The sequence below is a fragment of the Trachinotus anak genome, unplaced genomic scaffold (genome assembly GCF_046630095.1).
Source record: "Trachinotus anak isolate AG129_WGS33_773 ecotype Australia unplaced genomic scaffold, CSIRO_AGI_Tana_v1 ptg000032l, whole genome shotgun sequence".
NCBI classification, from domain to species: Eukaryota; Metazoa; Chordata; class Actinopteri; order Carangiformes; family Carangidae; genus Trachinotus; species Trachinotus anak.
Genome location: NW_027273883.1, coordinates 14,659,869 through 14,678,062, shown reverse-complemented (window position 1 = coordinate 14,678,062; position 18,194 = coordinate 14,659,869). Strand labels below are relative to the sequence as shown.

The following is an 18,194-nucleotide window of genomic DNA, read 5'->3' as shown; positions in this document are numbered from 1 at the left end:
CCTTGTGTAGCTTGCTATGTACAGTTTTTATTGCAGGTGTGTCACACGGTTGATGGTACAACTCAGTTTACTCCCTAATGTCACTTTAAATTCTTGCATTCAGGTAACTGACATTTGATCCACTTTAGTTACAGCTTTGTGATTTAGCTACTTCAGAATTTAAGCCATTTTCTTAACACAGTCTGCTGTAAGTCTCATTGTTATGTCTGCTGATGGTGTGTATTTATGCCACAGGCGCATTAACCAGTCCTTGTTTAAGCCTCTTGACTTGTTCAAGAATTAAAGAAGTGTTGATTGTGATGATAAACCATGTTTCAGCACGAAGTGTAAAGCATCACCTGCAGTGTTCATAACATCATTACAAAATACAAAAGTGTCAGAGGGGACAGTGGGATGCTGGTGATTTTGCCATCCTCAGAATTTAACCAGTTATGGAGTTAGAAAACGTAATGTGTCTGGAGAGTGATATGAAATGAGTCCGTATTGAGTTCAGGATCATTTCAAATAAAGTAGGGTTACAGCTGATCATTTGTTTTGTGTCTGGTCAAGGTGAACCAGCCACTAGGTGGCAACAAATAGCCACCAATGTGCCACCAAAGGTACATATTGTACACACAACACAAAGACATCAGTGGACTCAGCAGGGCTGCTGTGGAGCAGCTGGTCTGACGGATAAAGTCTTTGAAGGAGGGCAGCTGTCTAACTCAAGGTACTGACAGAGCATTGTAGGCCATGAAAAGTCGAAAAAGAGAGAAAAATGTTATATGTACAACTCTTTTTGTCTTTGATTTTTCAGATTCCTACTAACACGTAGAGATTTTAGTTTTGGGGAGAAGGCAGAAAAATACTGAGGGAGTATTATTATTATTATTATTATTATTGGCGGTATCTTCAGCAACACACCCACAGTTACCTTTGCAGAAGGCGGAGCGTCTATTGGACAGAACAGACAGAGGAAGCCTCCCTGGGGCTGCGGGTCGTTGTTTGTGCCGCAAAGCAGAGCTTCTCGTCTGAAACTAGAGCCTCCGGGAAGCGGTAACACTTGGAGCTTTTGCATTTGTTTCACTCACAGTGCTGTTTTGCTCTGTGAGAGGGGATGGACTATCAAAACAACAAAAGTTCAGACTGCTGGGTTTGCTGATGCTACTAGCATGTTAGCTGCTGTTCCAGTGTGCAGAAATGCAGGGTACACGAAACAAGCTGTTTCTTTCAGCTTTGCTTTGCTTGATGTGCTGTGGAAGTACAGTAAATGGAAGAAGTATTAACTGTATTAGTGTTAAGGGGAATGTTTTTTAAAGAAAGAAAAGCAAAGGAAGGGATGGTGAAAAGATTGCTGGCTGGTCTGAAGTCAGATTAGCCTGATGAAGGAGTGCTGTCACGCTTTTGTTTTGATTTTTTTTTTTTTTTTTTTTTTAACCTGGCTTCATAATCGCCCTCACAGGTTTGCCAGAGCTGCGAGATGTTTGCCACAGCCACCAGAAACTTTGTGGAGGAGGTGGACTACGGAGGTTTGCTGATCCCAGTGTCCAGCCTGAATGAAACCATAGATGTCCTGACAGTGGTGGTGAAGCGCAAGCGTTTCTGGTTCTGGCAGAAGCCCAAGTATCTTCCCACTGATTTTTACTTCAATGATATACTAGCAGGAGATGACCCTATAAAGCCAGGTAGACATTAAAGCCCTCTGTACTATTATATGCATTTGCCTTGATGTTACGTGTTAAATATCTGCTGTGTTACAACCAGTCTGTTCTTCCAAGATCACAGAAAACTTGAATTTCCCCCTGTCCACAGACACCAAAGAGACAGACTTCATCACATATAATGGGACATATGGTGACAACATCCAGGGAACTTTGGATGCAAATTTTGTCAACTCCAGTGTGAGCCTGGAGGGTAAAGATTCTTCCAAACTCCAGTCATCCTTTGGCAGTTTGAAGAAAGAGGAAGTGAATGTGCAGAAGTTGCTGAAAGACTCCAAAGGCAGGTTAGTTCCCCGCCTGTATCCACTGTCCTGTCTGAAAGAGTTTGTTTTAAACACGGTTAAAGGGGAAAAAAACATAATAAGTATCAACTGGTATTCAGTCCGTTTAAGATATGCAGACAGCAGAAGTGATCTTTGACCACTCATAAAGTGGCACACAAGACACAAGACTCAGTTGAATATTAATATGCTCACATGGAAAATGCTTGTTTTTGTTTAGGATTTTATTCACACGTCATTTTTAAATCCAAACCTTCACAGAATTCCCAATATGTATAAATTTAATATCAATTTTTATCAAGGAGTCAATCTGACTGAAACTTGCCAGGTTTCCAGTGAAACGTAACACTGATGTTTTGTAAATTCAATGTCTCAGGGTCCTGGACATGTCCCACTGTCTGATCCAGCAGACAAAGGAGAAGCGCAGGAGGATATTTGGGATTGTGAAGGAGCGAATTGTGACCACCACACCCTGTTCGGTCATAGAGGAGGTGCAGCAGGGCGGACGGTGTGGAGCAGGACTCAGCTTATGTGGGCCCAAGATCCCTAAGGTAGAGCAGTAGCACTGAAACACTCATTATCGTGTTTGTGATTTAATGTGGTGGAAGGGTTGATTTTACAACAGGAAATGTTCTTTTATCAGAAAGATGTTTGTCTTTTCCAGTTTCAGTCTGTATTCAGTTATTAGTGATGAAATAATTTCCTCTTTTTTATTGTGCCCACATTCACACATATAGTTCTCCCTCCTGGTAGCTAACTTCACTCAGAATGAGTTTTTTCAGTTCTGCATGCAACAGAAATAGGTGGAGTTTGATTTACATTTGTAGACTGTAACTGTAGAATTGTGCCACCTATGGTGAAGTTTTTTTGGGTTTTTTTTTTGCCAACTCTGGAAAAGCTGATTTGTCTTCCTCTTGAGTCACTGGGGTCCCCTCTGTTTAACTGTAAATTGTTGATGCAAAATGTTCAGTCTAGAGAGATGCCTTTCATTGTGAGATTGAAATAAAAACTGGGCATTTGCTGCTCATGTCTTAGATAGATATATGACATTACATTATTTCCATTGTAGCCACACATATATTAAATTGACATGTGATACACCTCCAAACAGGTCAATAAGTGTATTATGTAGTACCAACAGCTGTGGTTGTTGTTTTAAAGTGGATATTTTCTTTATAACAGAACAACATGTGCTGGAATTTGTAGGTTTGGTCTCAAATATCTTTTTTTATTGTTGTTTGTACAGGTTTCATTGAAAGAGAATGGGAGCCTGAGTCAAGACAGTAATGTTACCATGGAGATTCCCATCAATACTACCATTGCCTATTCAATCATAGAGCTCGAGATCAAACAGGATGGATGCTATGGTGAGAAATCATTAACTAAATCCATAGATTAAATAAGCAGATTTGACCAGAGCAACTGATTAAACTGTATAACAAATATGTGGGTATTTGAAAAGTGATGCTGTATTTTCCTCAGAGTTGTGTCTGATGTCAGACACCACTGGAGGTTTTGAAATAGATGGCAGCACTAAGAATGGGCCGTTCGGTGTCTCGGAAGGTCTCGGACATGCTTCTGAAAATAGCTGCCTTCAACAAGGTAAATTACTGTTTTCTTTCTGCAGGCATGAAACAAGTGACTATAGATGGTTGTTGTAGGTTGGGTTAGGTCACAAAGGGCCTTGAGAGGGCGGACCCTCGTTCTGTCTTATCAGAATGATGTGATAACTGTTTGTCAACATATGCTTTGACCTGATTATTTTAAACCAAGAATCTATATGCTTAGTTCTTAGTTTAGTTTTTTTTTTCGTGTCTGGTTCAGTCTTGGGTTTTAGTGACCTGCTGCATAATGCATGCTTTCTGTCTTTGGGGGGGGATAATAATGATTTTTTCTTTCCATGGGCAGACCTGGAGCAACTTAATGGTCATTTCCAGCTGCTTTCATCTCTTCCTGTTACCACAAGGTCCTCTCTGCTCCAGCAATTCACAAATGTCATGCAGGACCGAGCAGCCGTCAGTGCACTTCAGAACATGGTAAGAGGGACAGAGAGAAGTCTTTGCAACATAGATGCATAATGATAATGTTTAGTTAGGACTCACTAACGTCGGTTGCTCTGGCTCTTAAATGTGGGTATCTTTTTCTGTCTCAGCTGGACCAGATGTGCCTGGATAAGACTCCTGCCCTGGGTGATGTTACAATAACAGTGTCTCAAAAACAGAACATCCAAGCAATTCTGGAGCTTGTGGAGCAGTCTGGTCAAGTTGAGTCAGCTCAGACAGGCCAGTCCACATCAGTCCTCACGGCCCTTCACCTCATTATTAGCGCCTTGGATGGTGAGAAAAGCTATGTTCTGTGCAGCATTCATTATTTTGCCCATTACTTAAGTGAAATGTTGCTTGAGGTTCTCAATCTGTAAAAATAATCATCATTTTAAGCTCAGGAGGAGAAGCATGTAGAGTTGTAAAGTTCCCACTGCATGCTGAATGCTCTGAAAACCTCATTTCCTGAAGTTCTGTTTTCATCCTGTATCTGGGTCTTTGTCTTTCAGAGATGACCAATGATTGTCTCACTCTCTTTGGAATGTGCTGCAGCCACACAGTGTTACAGACAATGGAGCAATTGGTTAGTAAAAGTAAATTTTTACAAAATGAATTCTACACGATATGTGTTTTATTTATTTATTTATTTTCAAATGATGCATCAGTGATTGAGCTGCCTGTTACTGCCTGTTACACCTTTTCTAGGTGCAGAGCATGTCAGGAATGGGAGCATTGCCTCTGAGCAGCGCAGGCCTGGCTGCACTGACGGGGGACGTCTATGAAAAGGCTGAACATCTGTTTGCCTTCTCTAATGTGTCCCTGAAGAGAGACGGGGACACAGTGAAGACAGAAATAAACCAAGAGCCAGGAAACCTTCCTCTGGTGCTGTGTATCGCTGTCAGAGGTCTTGCCTCATTAGCCCTCTGAGTTCGAACCAAAGATGTCTTTATATCAACCAAAAACTTTAAATACCACACTGGAATGTGGTACAGGGGAGCATGCATATATATATATATATATACACACACATATATGTATGCTCCCCTGTACCACATTCCATATATATATATATATATAGTACCAGTCAAAAGTTTGGACACACTTTCCCATTGAAGTGTATGAGAAAATGTGTCCAAACTTTTGACTGGTACTGTATATATAAAGTGTTATTTGTCAGTGTTTTGGGTTTTTTTTTTGTTTCTTTAAACTCTTTTTTGTGCAGTAGAATGTATTTTAAAACACTACAGCATTTTACTAAAAAGTTTTACTAAATTAGATTTACTAAAGTAGAAGCAATAAGTCAATTAATGCTTTAGTCAATGAGCAGACAATCATTGATCAATGACAAGTCGTCAAAGATTTAAATAAGCAATTAGTTTAGGTCATGGATTTTGGACTTTGTTGGACAAAACAAGCATTTTGAAGACATCATTTTTCAGATTTCTGATTTTATAGAAAAAAAGCTAATCATTAAATGGTAAAATAATCAACTTAGATTATTCAATAAGTAACAGACAATACCCCTGAAGTTCTCAGTGGCTGTGGCACAATGTAATATAAACAACTACTTTAGGTAGGATCTAATGTGATGTCTCAGCCCTTAAGCTGTGGGATGTCTGTGCACTTTGCAGTCTTTGTGGGTTCATATTGTTTGTAATACTTCTTCACCTCACCTCTTTATTTTCCTCTGTTATGTATTGTTCGATCAAATATTCATGGGTTGTTAAATTTTGTCTGACACATCCACACACAAAACCTCTGTCCTCCAAAGCCATGAATCTTTGAAGGTGTTTTTTTTTTTTTTTTTTTTTATGCGCCAACTACAAACCTCATTCTGAAGCACTTGAGCAAATTGGTTTATGAATATTTAAACTTTTAATGCAGTTTTATTGCACACATAGGAGTTTTAATGTTATTTCAGGTTTTATATATTATATTCATTCACAGTTAATCTTGTAAGTTGTTGCAACTTGATTCTGTATCTTTCTTGTATGTTTATCTCAATGGGGCAAAAAAAAAAAAAGACCTTAATACAATTCTTGGAACAATTTCCTTCTCTACCTGCTTGCTAACACATACTCAACACATTTGCTGAGTAATTCTGCCAAAAGAACAAAGCAAAACCAAAGCAGATCATTAGAAAACACCAGTTATTTATTTTACATCTGAAAATACATCTGAAATCTTGTAAAATATACCTTTATAAGTAAATATGAACTTTATTTAAAACAGTTACGTTTTTAGTAATATCACATCAAAAGGGATGGTTCACTGAGATGCAGTACCCTGCTGTGGAAAGTTTTTTTTCTTTCTTCCAGACAAACAAACACAGCACCATGTCAACTGGTCTAACAGTCCGAAACACATACATGATCCAAATATCTGACAAACAACCAACATAATTAATGTCTGTTGTGCTTGAGTGAAAGAGAGATAATGGGTAAACACTACAGTATTAATTTTCGTCCTGTACAACACTATAGACTGGTATGACATATCCTTTAATAAGGTTGAACTGCAAAGACGCCAGGGCCCAAACGCAGCCTTCACAAGGTCGCAAAAATATGATACTATTCTACATGAATGACGACAAGTTTGTAGTGACAAATGAGATGACGTACTGGAGGCATAAGCACTGTAAACTGTAACACTGAGGTATCGTCCTTTTCAATGAGCAAGCCCTCCTCATTTTTGCAGAATAAATACACTTTACCTATCTTACATACTGATGTAAAATTAAAATAACAGGACATGGAAAAAATCTGCTTTTGCTCTTAAAACATTCTGACATACAGGTCAGTAACTTCTTCCAATCCATTTGAGTAGAAAGCATTCTTTAAAAAATATTTTGCCAATAAGTACACTTCCTGTGTGTTGTGAGTTGCATAGTGTGCTATTAAGGAATCTGGCAATTCAGATCAAGGTGACTCTGATGCAGCTTTGTGCAAGACCAAAATTCACACAGGGCGGATGTCCAATATTTTGTCTGTGTGTGCAGGAGAGGGTTGTGTCCCCTTTCATCCCAGGCCTAGCAGCTCCGACAGCCTCGTCCATCCAGCAGGGGGTATAACATCAGTAGACCCAACTGACTGGAACCCACTGTGGCTCAATGAATAGTCGCTCTACCACCTCCTGTAGCTTGTCAAAGGCCTTGTCCAGATTGTCATTGACAATAGTCAGGTCAAAGTAGTGGCTGTATGCCCGGCGGATCCTGGCACTCTCGTCCACAGTCTTTTTCAAATCATTCTCCTGGTACAGAAAGAGATTCAGCCCATTACAATGATGGAGGCAACAACCATTCATGAGTAATGACCACTGACACTCCCATTATAAATTTTAAGTATTCAGGGAACCTTAAATCCAATCCAAACTTACTGTGAGTAGTTTGGTAGTAAGTCCAGCATCTACTACAGCTTTGTGCATAGCTCTTAGTGTGTCCAGCTCAGGAGCAGCAATAAACACCACAAATGGTATAAACTCAGCAGTCTTCAACACTTTGAGGGCCTGAACAAAAATCACAATGTCACAACCAAAGCTTAAGGAAAAAAATATCCATACATTGGACATGTGTGCCTTATATTTACCTGAGGGTTCACATCTAGGATGCAGGTACGACCCATATTCACCACTTCATGGATGGAGTCAATCTTGGTGCCATAAAGGTTGCCATCATACTCTCCGTGCTCCAGGTAACGGCTCTCCTTGATGTCCTTCTCCATCTCTTCCCGTGTTACAAAGCAGTAGTTCTGGCCATCTTTCTCCTCTTCTCTGGGACGCCGCGACGTGACTGAAGGTAAAAGGTGAGGAAAGGTGTGACATGTACCCTGGCAGGAAACTTTCAAGTGAAGACAATTCAATTGCCTCAGCTGTCTGTCTCACACACTCACAGGGTACAGTGGTTCCATATCTCAGAGGATTCATAACAATAAGTCTGTTCTTCAGGCTCCGTCTGCCAACTCCCTGGGCTCCAATCAAAACAAGCGTCTTCCTCTGGAACGGTGGCATCTTGGCTACTTCCTCATAGATCTGCAGCTCAAAACGGTCAAACTCTGTTCAAGGCAATACATGGACTGAATTAGTACTGTATTATCATCTATGCACTTAGGATTCAACACTGTCAAAATCTCTTGAATGTAGGAAAATTAGAACCAGTGGTGACACAAACCAGCGTTTTTGGCAGTGAGGTACATCATTTTTTTCTTCTTTTTCTTTGCAGTTCGAGTGCCGCAGAGCATCCCTGAGCAACATACACAAAGTGTCAGGTGGTGCTAAAGCCAAGAGATGTTTGACTATCATGATAAAATAAAAGAAGAACAACTAGTTATGATGGTGTGAAAGACAGAACACAACTTGTACTGACCGCTACCAGAAGTGTCCCAGTCTCTTCTCACGAAAGCTTTCCTCTTCTCCTCCAAGAACTGACTTGGGATGAGACCAGTAGCTCCACCGACAACTTTGCGTGCCTGCATGAAAATCAGAATAGTTGAGAGATGATTGGTTTTAATATTTCACATACAGATCAAATACCATGCACAGGTTATCAGTCACAAATATCTTTAACTGCCTCTTACAATATTTGCACCACACCCCCCAAATTAGACATGTAGCTCTTGTCAAAGCAGCGCTTTGGTTCACCATCACAGAGCAATGTGCACTTGCTCACCTGCCACCAGTTGGGGTCCTCCTTGTTTACTACATGGAGAATGTCTCCTTTGGAGAAGGCGAGACCAGCCTCTTTACAAGGGATCAGGTTGTCTGTGGTCGGGTTATAGTTGAAGTGTGGTTTCAGATAAACCTACAGTTTGGGGTGTGAACAAGATAACAGACAGTTAAATTAGACCAACATCAAAGACAAAAGGATTGAAGGATACCTCAAATCCATACTAAGATGTACACAAAGATACTATAATATTGTCACATTCACTTGTTAATATTAATGACACATTTTATGATCAATAACCAACAAATAATGTATCTGATGACTCTTATGTGAAACTGTAGTGAGTGCACGTCCACTTCCTAGGTAGTTACAAGAAAGTTGCTTGTGTTCTCTTTCATAAGTGCTGAGATTTTCTGACACTTTTATTTTTTTATTGCATCATGTGGGATGATACATTAACAACTCTTTCAGAACCAGGCCATTCTTTTCCATGCATTTGTACTTTGTTCTTGCTTTCAATGCTCCAAGGACAGTAGGCTGAATGAGGTGGATGAGCATGGACCAGATCCAACTTTGAAAGATTCACTCATGAGATCAGCCTGAGCAGTCGGGAAGATTTCTAACAAAAAAAAAAAACACCAATCTTTTTTTCCACTATGGAGGCCCAATTCACAAGTCATGACTGACTCTCACCATGACTGAAACCCAACAAATACATGAGCAAACACTAGAATGAGATCATCCGATCCTCCTAGGCACAAAGGTCAGTGTCTGACATAACCCTACATACTGCTCCTCAGTGTCAGCTGCTGTGTGTGCCTGTAAGAAGGGGAGGGACAGTAAGGGGGGGGCGCTCCAGTGAATAGAGTGGTGTATGTCCCAGATAGTGTGTGGAGTGTTATTAATAGACCCTCTGCGGGCTCAATTTTCAGGAGACTGGCATTCTAAGATCAGCCAGGTCAGGCAGCTCTCACCCAGTCCCTTACAGGTACAGTACAACTGCTGAAGAGCCTCCAATACACCACCACATACCCATCACTGCTGCTATATTCCTGTACACTGTTCCTTTGGCACTGATTTTATTAAATATTCAGCAAGCACACAAAGAAAAAATTAAAATAAACTTAATTTATTTTGCATGTATTCTCCTGAATATTAGTTTCCCACGGATGAAGAGCTAGACAGGGAACATGATATGCAACATCTCCTCCTCACCTGTGGAGGTGCCGGGGTGTCTTTGTAGCTTGGCAGGACCTTGAGTGTGATGCTCCCACTGCAGTCCCTCAGCAGCTCCTGGAGTTCATGGGGGTTGCTGCCGACCTCACGACCGTTCACCTCACGGATTATGTCCCCAGTGTGCAGCATGCCCTGCCTGTCAATCGAGCTGCCATGCAGGATCCGTGCGATCACCATCTCTCCTCGCTCCACACGGAACGTCACCCCCTGAAAGAGGGTAGCAGTCATTCAGTATCGTACATCAGCACTTCATAAATTGTAGAGGAGGCCTGTTTCGTGGGCTGGTCAGTGTGGTTGCTGGAAAAGAACTCACTCGTGTTGAGGTACTATGTGAAACTGAGTCACTGTTCTCACAGGTTGTCAATAAAAGAGGACGTCTAAAGAACTTTACAGCCTAACATGAGCATCACATGTTTCCTCTGTAGAGCTGTGGCTGATATAAATGTCTGGCAGACTTACCAGTGGTTCCCCAGCTTTTTTCTGGATGCCAATCATCCTGACAGCATCAGCTGGCATGAGTGAACTGGTCAACAAGGCATCGCTGTTCACTGCTGCATGGGGCATTTCATAGCACTTTGCAGCCACTTTGTCATGAGCCTCTATCAAAGACTGAGACAGAACAATTGGAGAAGGACAGAGAGAAAGAGAGACATGAGACTGGCCCACAATCTCTGTAGCTTAAGACATCTTTAAGTACATTTTCAACAGCTTTTTTCCAAATAAGACAGCAAACACAGCTACCTTATGCTTCATCTACCAAAATACTAAAAACTAACAGTGACTGGCGCAGTAACACACATTTCATACACTAACAAGAACGAGTTAAGACATAAATCACTTTGCTGCACACATGCCTTTGACACAAACCTTTATAAAAAGAAGCTTTTATATGACTGCATTCACAGAGGATCAATTGTTGAATAGAGAAGATAAATCAGTCTTGTTCTTACCCTAACAGCCACAACATAGAGTTAGCATTGGTCAGGGACTACAAACTGCATCGGCAAATGTGAAGATTTTCTGAAAGAGTAGGTGACACAGTCTTCTCCCCCTCACTTTACCCACATAACTCAGCCTGCTATTGGCCCAAGGAAATACACCCCCACCCTCCCATGCTGCAGCTTGCAAGTGGTTGAGAATATAAAGGGCGACAAAGAAAAAGAGCTGCTTAACAGGCACTTCAGAGAAAATTAGGCAATGGTTGGAGTAAAAAGCTCTAACATCCATTCACACACAGAACACAAGCTAGACTAAATCTCTGGTCTTTTCATCCCCATTTGAACCCAGCAACATTGTGTAAGAGAAGACAGAGGCTTAAGATACCTTAAAGTGAGGCTCCTGAAGGATTTTGGCAAGCTCTGTAGCGGCAACATCTTTTTCTGGCAGGTTCTTGAGGGAATCCAGGATCTCTGTGACCAGCTGAACATTATCGTCTCGCACCGCTTGTAACTTAACTTCCTCAAGACGCTCATGGGCCTACACAAAAAAAACACAAGATTGTGTTGAAAGATATTAGTCCCAATAAAAGGGGTTTTCTTCAACAAATTAGGAATGGAGAGAAAATTAGTTACAAATTACAATTTTATTTGGTGATCACAACTTCTTAAGCACATATATATCATTATTAATTTGATAATTTAATGATAAATGTCAGAGACGGATACCCCAGGATTTTTGTCCATCATCAATTCCCTTCATTTAAACTTTGTTTCCTTGTCTTGAGGCAGCTGCCATCCCATTCACTTCATTTTAAAATTGTTTGACAACTCAAGAGTTTCAGAGTGATTTCTTTCACCAGCTACAGTGAGTAAACGACCCACCTACACATTAACAAAACAGAAGAGGAACTTATTGTCAGATGTGTAATAGCTATAAAAAAAATCTCTCTGCTTTTTCTGTTGGAAATGTTGGGATTGGTTGTTTTATCCTGCTGTATATCTTGGTGTTTTCACAAGCACAGACAAAGCCACTAAACCATCACCCACTTCTACAAGGCAAAAAATTAACGAATGCTTCTTTGCACTGATTTCAGGGAAAAGTACTGATTGGTGTCCGTTCCATGGGGCAGACAGATGAGTCAGCAGTAGTTAGACAGGATGGACACTTAACAGGGTGCACAAAATGCAATAAAATGTTCTATCTTGGTAATTTTGCATCTCAATGTTAATACATATAGTGACATAGTATGTGCCACGAAACTCAGCTGTAAAACTGTTGTGCTATGGTGGCGTTACATAACAGCCTGTTGTAGGTTTAGGATAATAACCATATTGTTAGAGGATATTGTGTCAAATGCTACTCTTGAGCCCACACACTGTGTCAAATTATAGTGAGACCCCATCAAAATGCCATATTCTTCATTAAACTATCACTGTGATACACAGCAGACAAAGGGAAATTAACAGTTGTACATATAGCATCTATGATCACATTCAAGGGGCTCTATTTCACAACATTAAACCACAGATTACATATGAGCCCATCTACCAGGAAATAATCTAATATCCGAAGAGAGCAGTGCTCTGTTTGTAAGAAATGAGGACAAGAGTTTGACTTTGTGACAGGTTTTCTATAGAAATCGTTCTATTTATAGATGTAGTAGTTGAACCTGATGACCTCAATCTGCATCGGAGATTTTTCCCTGTTATGTAAGCCATTTGTTCGTCATGCTGTCAGCTTCTTTTAGCATGTGAAAATGTGCTTTAATTGAGGTTAAAAGATATATTTTCTGTCAATTTTAGCCAAAATAGAAGTTTTGTGTCATTTTTAATTGTTTATTGTAAGACTACAGAAGTTGTGCTGTACAACCCTGTTCACAGTACATATGATACTGTTTCGCTCTTCTAATGATGAGAAGCATTACGATGCACCCTAACTGGGAGATTATTTTTATATTTTAAACTTTGAAACCAGAACAGTGTGGTACACAGCAAGAATAGTTAATGTGACGGGGCATAACATTACAAGACGCAGTTCATTTGCAGGTACATGTACTTGTCCAAAAAGCATTGCAAGTTTTGCTTCAGGACTGAAATAGGCTGGTGAGCCCCATCAGGAAGAGTTAAACATCATCTTGGAAGTGTGGCAAAACGTGACACTTACTACACTTGCTCCTCTTCTCAACTATAGCTAGAGCTTGTTGACCAGATAATGAGATTACAACTCTGTGTATGCATAAGTGAATATGTTTGTGTGTGTGTGTGTGTGTGTGTGTGTGTGTGTGTGTGTGTGTGTGTGTGTGTGTGTGTGTGTGTGTGTGTGTGTGTATATGCGATAGAGCACTGGAGTAGCAGCAGTGAGTGTATGCATGACCTTGGCAAGGGAGCGGACGATGGGGCTCTCCATGATGCCTCTGAGGAAGATGAGGTCAATATCTTTGGCTCCTGTGCCTGATGGCAGGTCTTTTAGGTTGTCCAGTACCTGCTGCATTGCTGAAGAGGAAAAAGATGCACATCAAAGATTGGTCTAAGAAAATCCACACCACTGGTAGCTTGAGATTTACTGGTTTGTAAATGCAGGCAAAAAGATTTGTGACACGCAAAGCTTATTGCCAGCAATAATAGAAATAATTAATATTCTAAGCCAATGAAAAAAATGGATGAAAAAACTAAACAAAACAATGTGACTATAATAAGAGCTTACAAGGCAAGAACAATAAGTGGACAGTCAGTCAATGGGCCAATTCACAAAGAACATCCCTCATTTCCATTGCAGCAGCAACAAGCACACAATCACAAAGGAACTGTTCTACTAATATGTCTGCATTGTAGAGCCACACAGCAAGAGACTGACACCACATTGACTGGTTTATCAGTCAATTTGACACAATAAAATTAATATATCATTTTCTAATTCCCAGTAATTTGAGTTGGTTTTTTTTTTAGAGGAATAAGCAGTCCATTTCCTTTCATCTGTTCTTTCAGACAGTTTGAAAACAGACGTAGACAGAAAATTGAGGTCTGACAGGATACAATATAAATGTAAATATAGTCACTATAGAACAAACCAAAATATTTAGCTGTTTTGCAAATACATCATGTATTGAATTTTTTTTTTGGCTATGTATGGCAATTGTATTTCACAGAGGGACAAATGTGAACATTCACAGGCAGCAGCAAACACCCACACAGCTCTCTCAGTGAGCATAGCACTGTTCAAATGGTAATCAAATGTCAACTATCAAAATTTTGCACACAACATTGCAACAGTTCTTGTGCAAAAGACTCATTCGGACTTTGTCTGTGACAGCTTACCTGAGCCAGACTTTGCATTAGCCACAGTCATATTTATTATTCCTCAGCTCAGGACGGTGAAACTCTCTAGCACGGTCAAAAGCTGCCCAACTGCCCGCTTATAGTAACCAGTGCAACTGGAGGGCTGCAGAAGGTAGGAAACCTGCTCAAGTCAGTATATTGTTCACCAAGATCACCACAAAAGCCATGTCAAAAAAGAGAAGCAAGCTAAGACATTTGCCAATAAGTATTTCTGCAGAACTCTTGAGGATATGGAGGCATGAGAGACAGAAAATAGCACAGAATGTGAAAAAAAAATGTGTTTTTGTTTTGGTGTTTATGCACATTAACACAGCAAGCACTTGTGAATTAAGGTAATGACAAAGAAAGCTATTGAATGAAAAAGGGGCGAGTCTCCCATCCATCTGGCTAAAGGTTGTGCCAGCCACACACAGAGAGGCCCATGGGACTATACAAATATGCTGTCCCAACAGAGTGAGGCGAAAACAGATCTGCCAGTGCCTTGTGGGTAGGTGGACAAACAAGTATTGACCACCCCATCAAACTGTAAATTGCGAACTGTATAAACATCATAAATGCAGCATTGTAATCAATGTCAACAAAGACACCAAACAACCAGATAATCACGCAGAGCAAAAAGGAAAAACATAAAAGGCATAAACTCACCTACAAACTGTTTTCAAATCATCAGTGCAGCACTCCAACACGGAGCCCAACGTTTTCTACAAAACACTCATCTGGTACCTCTGGGCTAGAGCGAGAGTGGGGAAGGAAAAAAAATTACATTACACTAATGGAATTGTCCCAGACAGCCTAAAACTCCTCCTGGATATTGATAAAATCAGCACATGCTGGTAAGTAAGCTCCTCTCTACCCCAGGGGTGCCTTCATTGCCCAGGCATTTCCTGTTCATTTAGTAGTATTGTAATGCAGCCTTTCTGGTTGTCCAAGCCATATCACATGATCAATGCCTGTTCAAAAAGACTCATTACTACCAGCAAGTCAGAGGTCAAGCTCCTGAGAAGTGTGACTGTGGAGTTTTAATTGTGTTGGATTGTGTGGTATTAATTGTGGATTTAAAAAGATCCAAAGTCAAAGCTGTAACTACAAGGTAAATTTCATTTGAATGGGACACATATAAACAGCATATTCCATGTGCAGAAACATGCATTGTTTTCAGGAATTAGTGTCTAATATGTCCATGTTCTCAACATTAAAAAAGACATGTTTCCAAATGACTGAAATACATTAAGAACAATTCATAGTGTTCATTACACACAATATTACTAATGATTAAACAATAATGCTGACTTAAAAAATAAAACAAGAGGTATGCTGGTAAATTTAAGCAAGCACTGTGCCTGGCACTTTCTAAAAACTTATTTTTAGACAGTTTTATAGATGTTAAACTAAGTTTGTCCATGCATTACTGATGATGGTGTTCAAATGCACTGATAGTGCATCAAGTCTTTCTTTTGGGTAGAGCTGAAATAATTAGCTGATTCATCAATCAGTGGATTGAAAGAACTATTTTGATAATCAATTAATCTTTCCTGTCATTTTACAAGAAGAACTGGGAAAGAAAATGCCAAATACTCTCTGCTTCCAGCTTTTCAAATGGAAGGATTTCTAGCTTTTCTTTGTCATATATTGTTGTAAAGTAAATATTTTAGGATATTTGGACTTTTTGTCAAAAAGACAAGACATCTGAGAATGTTTGAGGCGCTACTTTTGAGTCATTTGAAAGGGCATTGAAGAAATAAAACATTATTCAGCTACAAATTAGACTGAAGCCTTTTGAGCAGTCGTATTATATCTCTATTTTCGTGTTTTATATTTGAAACAATATCTAGCTAAGACATTTGACTAATGAGATAATGGGCACACTGACAGCAGGGCATATATAACATTAAAGAGACGATGGCCTATAATGCCATAATAAAACTATGTGACTGCAACTTTCAAGATACGAGATAAGAGTGTGGCAATATGTGACAACTGTGAGTTCAGACGCAAACTTCAACCACACAGAACCACCACTCATGTTGAGTTCATTCATAACCATCAGAAATTAAAAGCCAGCCTTGTTGAGTGGGGCTCAGATGAGGCAAGGAGCACAGGTTGGTTGTGACAGTGCACACCGCCTCCACCCGTCCCCCAGGAATCACATGGAGAGCGACCCGGTGGGAGGTGAGCGCTCCCCGCTCACGGTGGCAGATAGGTTCGTAACGAGTCGGTCTTACTTAACCAAGGTCGCAAGAGTTAACATTTACCTCCAAAACCAGTCTTTTCCAGAAGACAACACGCCGGCTGGAGTGAATTTAACATTTGCTGTTACGCTACACCTACACACGCAGTGGACACGTGTAGCCGCCTCCAACATGAACTAACTAAAATGATAACTTGCCATTAGTTGTCAATTAGCAGCGGTAAACAGACATTTGAGTGCTGACATACAGCATTGGGTATCAATTGAAGTTGATTTAACTGTGGCAGCATGCTGTCAGGTCCTCATTACCGTTAAATCCACCGCTGCCCGTCCCGTTTCGAGTCAGTGCTAGCCGGTGCTACTCTGTAGCTCATTTGGTCAAGTTAGCAATGCCCATGACTTCTAGCAAACACTAATTCAGACTGACAAATAAATACTGTAAACTCAAACTAACAGGAAAGTCGGCAAAATTAACCCAGCTAACTTCACTTATTCGTGTTTTCTTGAAACGCAGCAGTAGCAAGGTGCAGTTAGCTACGAGACCAATCTTTAGCCAGTTAGTAGCTAACTAATATCATGTGGCGCAAGCTAGCTGGCTAGCTAGCTAGCTACTGCTAGCTGGTGGAACAGTGAGAGCCGAGAAACCACGGGGTCCCATAATGAGACCGTCGCTTAACTGGAAAAATTAATTAATGGGTACTTCACCTAGTTTAACAAGTGTCATCCAGTCACGCCGTCATGCTTCCCTTTACTTCAAAGTTTCGCAGATCACTTGCGCAACAGTAACTTGTTAATGCATTTCCAGCGAGCCCTGTGCGCCCCTTCCCTCAGTTCCCCGGCCACACAGACCGTGCTTTGCTCATGACATCCAATGCCGTTCAAGTAATATCTAGCCGACTGAATTCCTTCGCTACCCACCCATATAATTTACTGTAAACGCAAAAATAAATTAAAGTAGCTGAGAAAAGGTGTGTCGAGGTAAACTGCATACAAGTGTTCGACCAAGATTGTTTCCCCATGAAATCCAGTGACCCCCTAAATGTTAAAAGCCCCTGACTGCCTCTGATTGATGACCGTACACACTCACTGCAATATTGTGAGTTGACAGCCCACTGCAGCCATTTGATCACCACAAATTCAAATAAATAATAGCCCTCGGTTTGTCCAGCTCCCAGGGATTCAATGTGTAGTTCTTGAAAATTGTATTATTGAATGTGTTTTGTTTGTTATCAATGGAGTGTACCAGTAACAGCAAAATTATCTTCTGGCTATGGAAAACATAATGTATTACATCAGTAGCTATTGCTTAGCAAACAACATATTATAAGAATTAAACTTTGCGGCTGCACTTACCCCTTTAAGCAGATATGCTGTAGATCTTGCTGCTGTTAATGGCACCAGTCGTATAATATCTCCATATCTGGCCAGTAATTAATTTCCTGTGTACCACCCATCAGCACGAATAGAGCACCAATCATTATCCCATTCATTGAATCTGGTAGTTCAGCTGCACTGAAGCTCCCTCAAAGAGAATCAGTTTTGCCAACTTGCATAGTTCTACTAAACCAGTGGCCTGGACCAGGTGTCATCACAGAGTTAAGCAAATTCTCAGTGTTACGTGATTCGCTTTTGATGTATCCAGGTCACTTGATGGGATTAAACTGATAATCTGTTTTCAGGCAGGGTGTAGGTGTGTCGCAGCAGATTTGATATAGCAAGTAAATGCAACACAGTGGTGTACTCAGTGTATAATTAATTTCTATTTCTTTCTGCCTAAGTGGAATATTAGCAGCAGTCATGAATTTTAAGATGT

General features: G+C 40.4%; 2 protein-coding genes across 11 annotated transcripts; one reads left to right on the top strand and one right to left on the bottom strand.

Moving 5' to 3' along the window:
- Positions 1–572: 572 nt before the first annotated feature.
- On the top strand, positions 573–6,069 carry gsdmeb (gasdermin Eb). Of its 4 annotated transcripts, none has more exons than XM_071468965.1 (11): positions 573–709; positions 910–1,035; positions 1,442–1,664; positions 1,792–1,984; positions 2,358–2,532; positions 3,228–3,348; positions 3,464–3,583; positions 3,890–4,017; positions 4,134–4,317; positions 4,533–4,606; positions 4,729–6,069. In XM_071468965.1, exons 3-11 carry the CDS (start codon positions 1,460–1,462, stop codon positions 4,948–4,950), a joined length of 1,422 nt encoding a protein of 473 aa, XP_071325066.1. In that variant the 5' UTR covers positions 573–709; positions 910–1,035; positions 1,442–1,459; the 3' UTR covers positions 4,951–6,069. The 4 variants fall into 4 exon arrangements, with proteins under 4 accessions (XP_071325066.1, XP_071325069.1, XP_071325065.1 ...); XM_071468964.1 differs by having other exon boundaries at positions 621–709; positions 797–1,035; XM_071468968.1 differs by lacking the exon at positions 910–1,035 and having other exon boundaries at positions 605–709.
- A 90-nt stretch (positions 6,070–6,159) lies between these two features.
- Positions 6,160–17,938, bottom strand: pals2a (protein associated with LIN7 2, MAGUK p55 family member a). 7 transcript variants are annotated; one of them, XM_071468960.1, is made up of 14 exons: positions 17,735–17,938; positions 14,839–14,923; positions 14,173–14,314; positions 13,232–13,350; positions 11,243–11,395; positions 10,379–10,528; positions 9,899–10,126; positions 8,687–8,818; positions 8,384–8,486; positions 8,189–8,260; positions 7,911–8,072; positions 7,608–7,810; positions 7,399–7,527; positions 6,160–7,272 (listed from the first exon to the last, which is right to left on the bottom strand). In XM_071468960.1, the coding sequence occupies exons 3-14, from the start codon at positions 14,201–14,203 to the stop codon at positions 7,096–7,098; spliced, it is 1,659 nt and encodes a 552-aa protein (XP_071325061.1). In that variant the 5' UTR covers positions 14,204–14,314; positions 14,839–14,923; positions 17,735–17,938; the 3' UTR covers positions 6,160–7,095. The 7 variants fall into 7 exon arrangements, with proteins under 7 accessions (XP_071325061.1, XP_071325060.1, XP_071325059.1 ...); XM_071468959.1 differs by having other exon boundaries at positions 14,173–14,296; XM_071468958.1 differs by lacking the exon at positions 17,735–17,938 and adding an exon at positions 17,087–17,428.
- Positions 17,939–18,194: the final 256 nt, after the last annotated feature.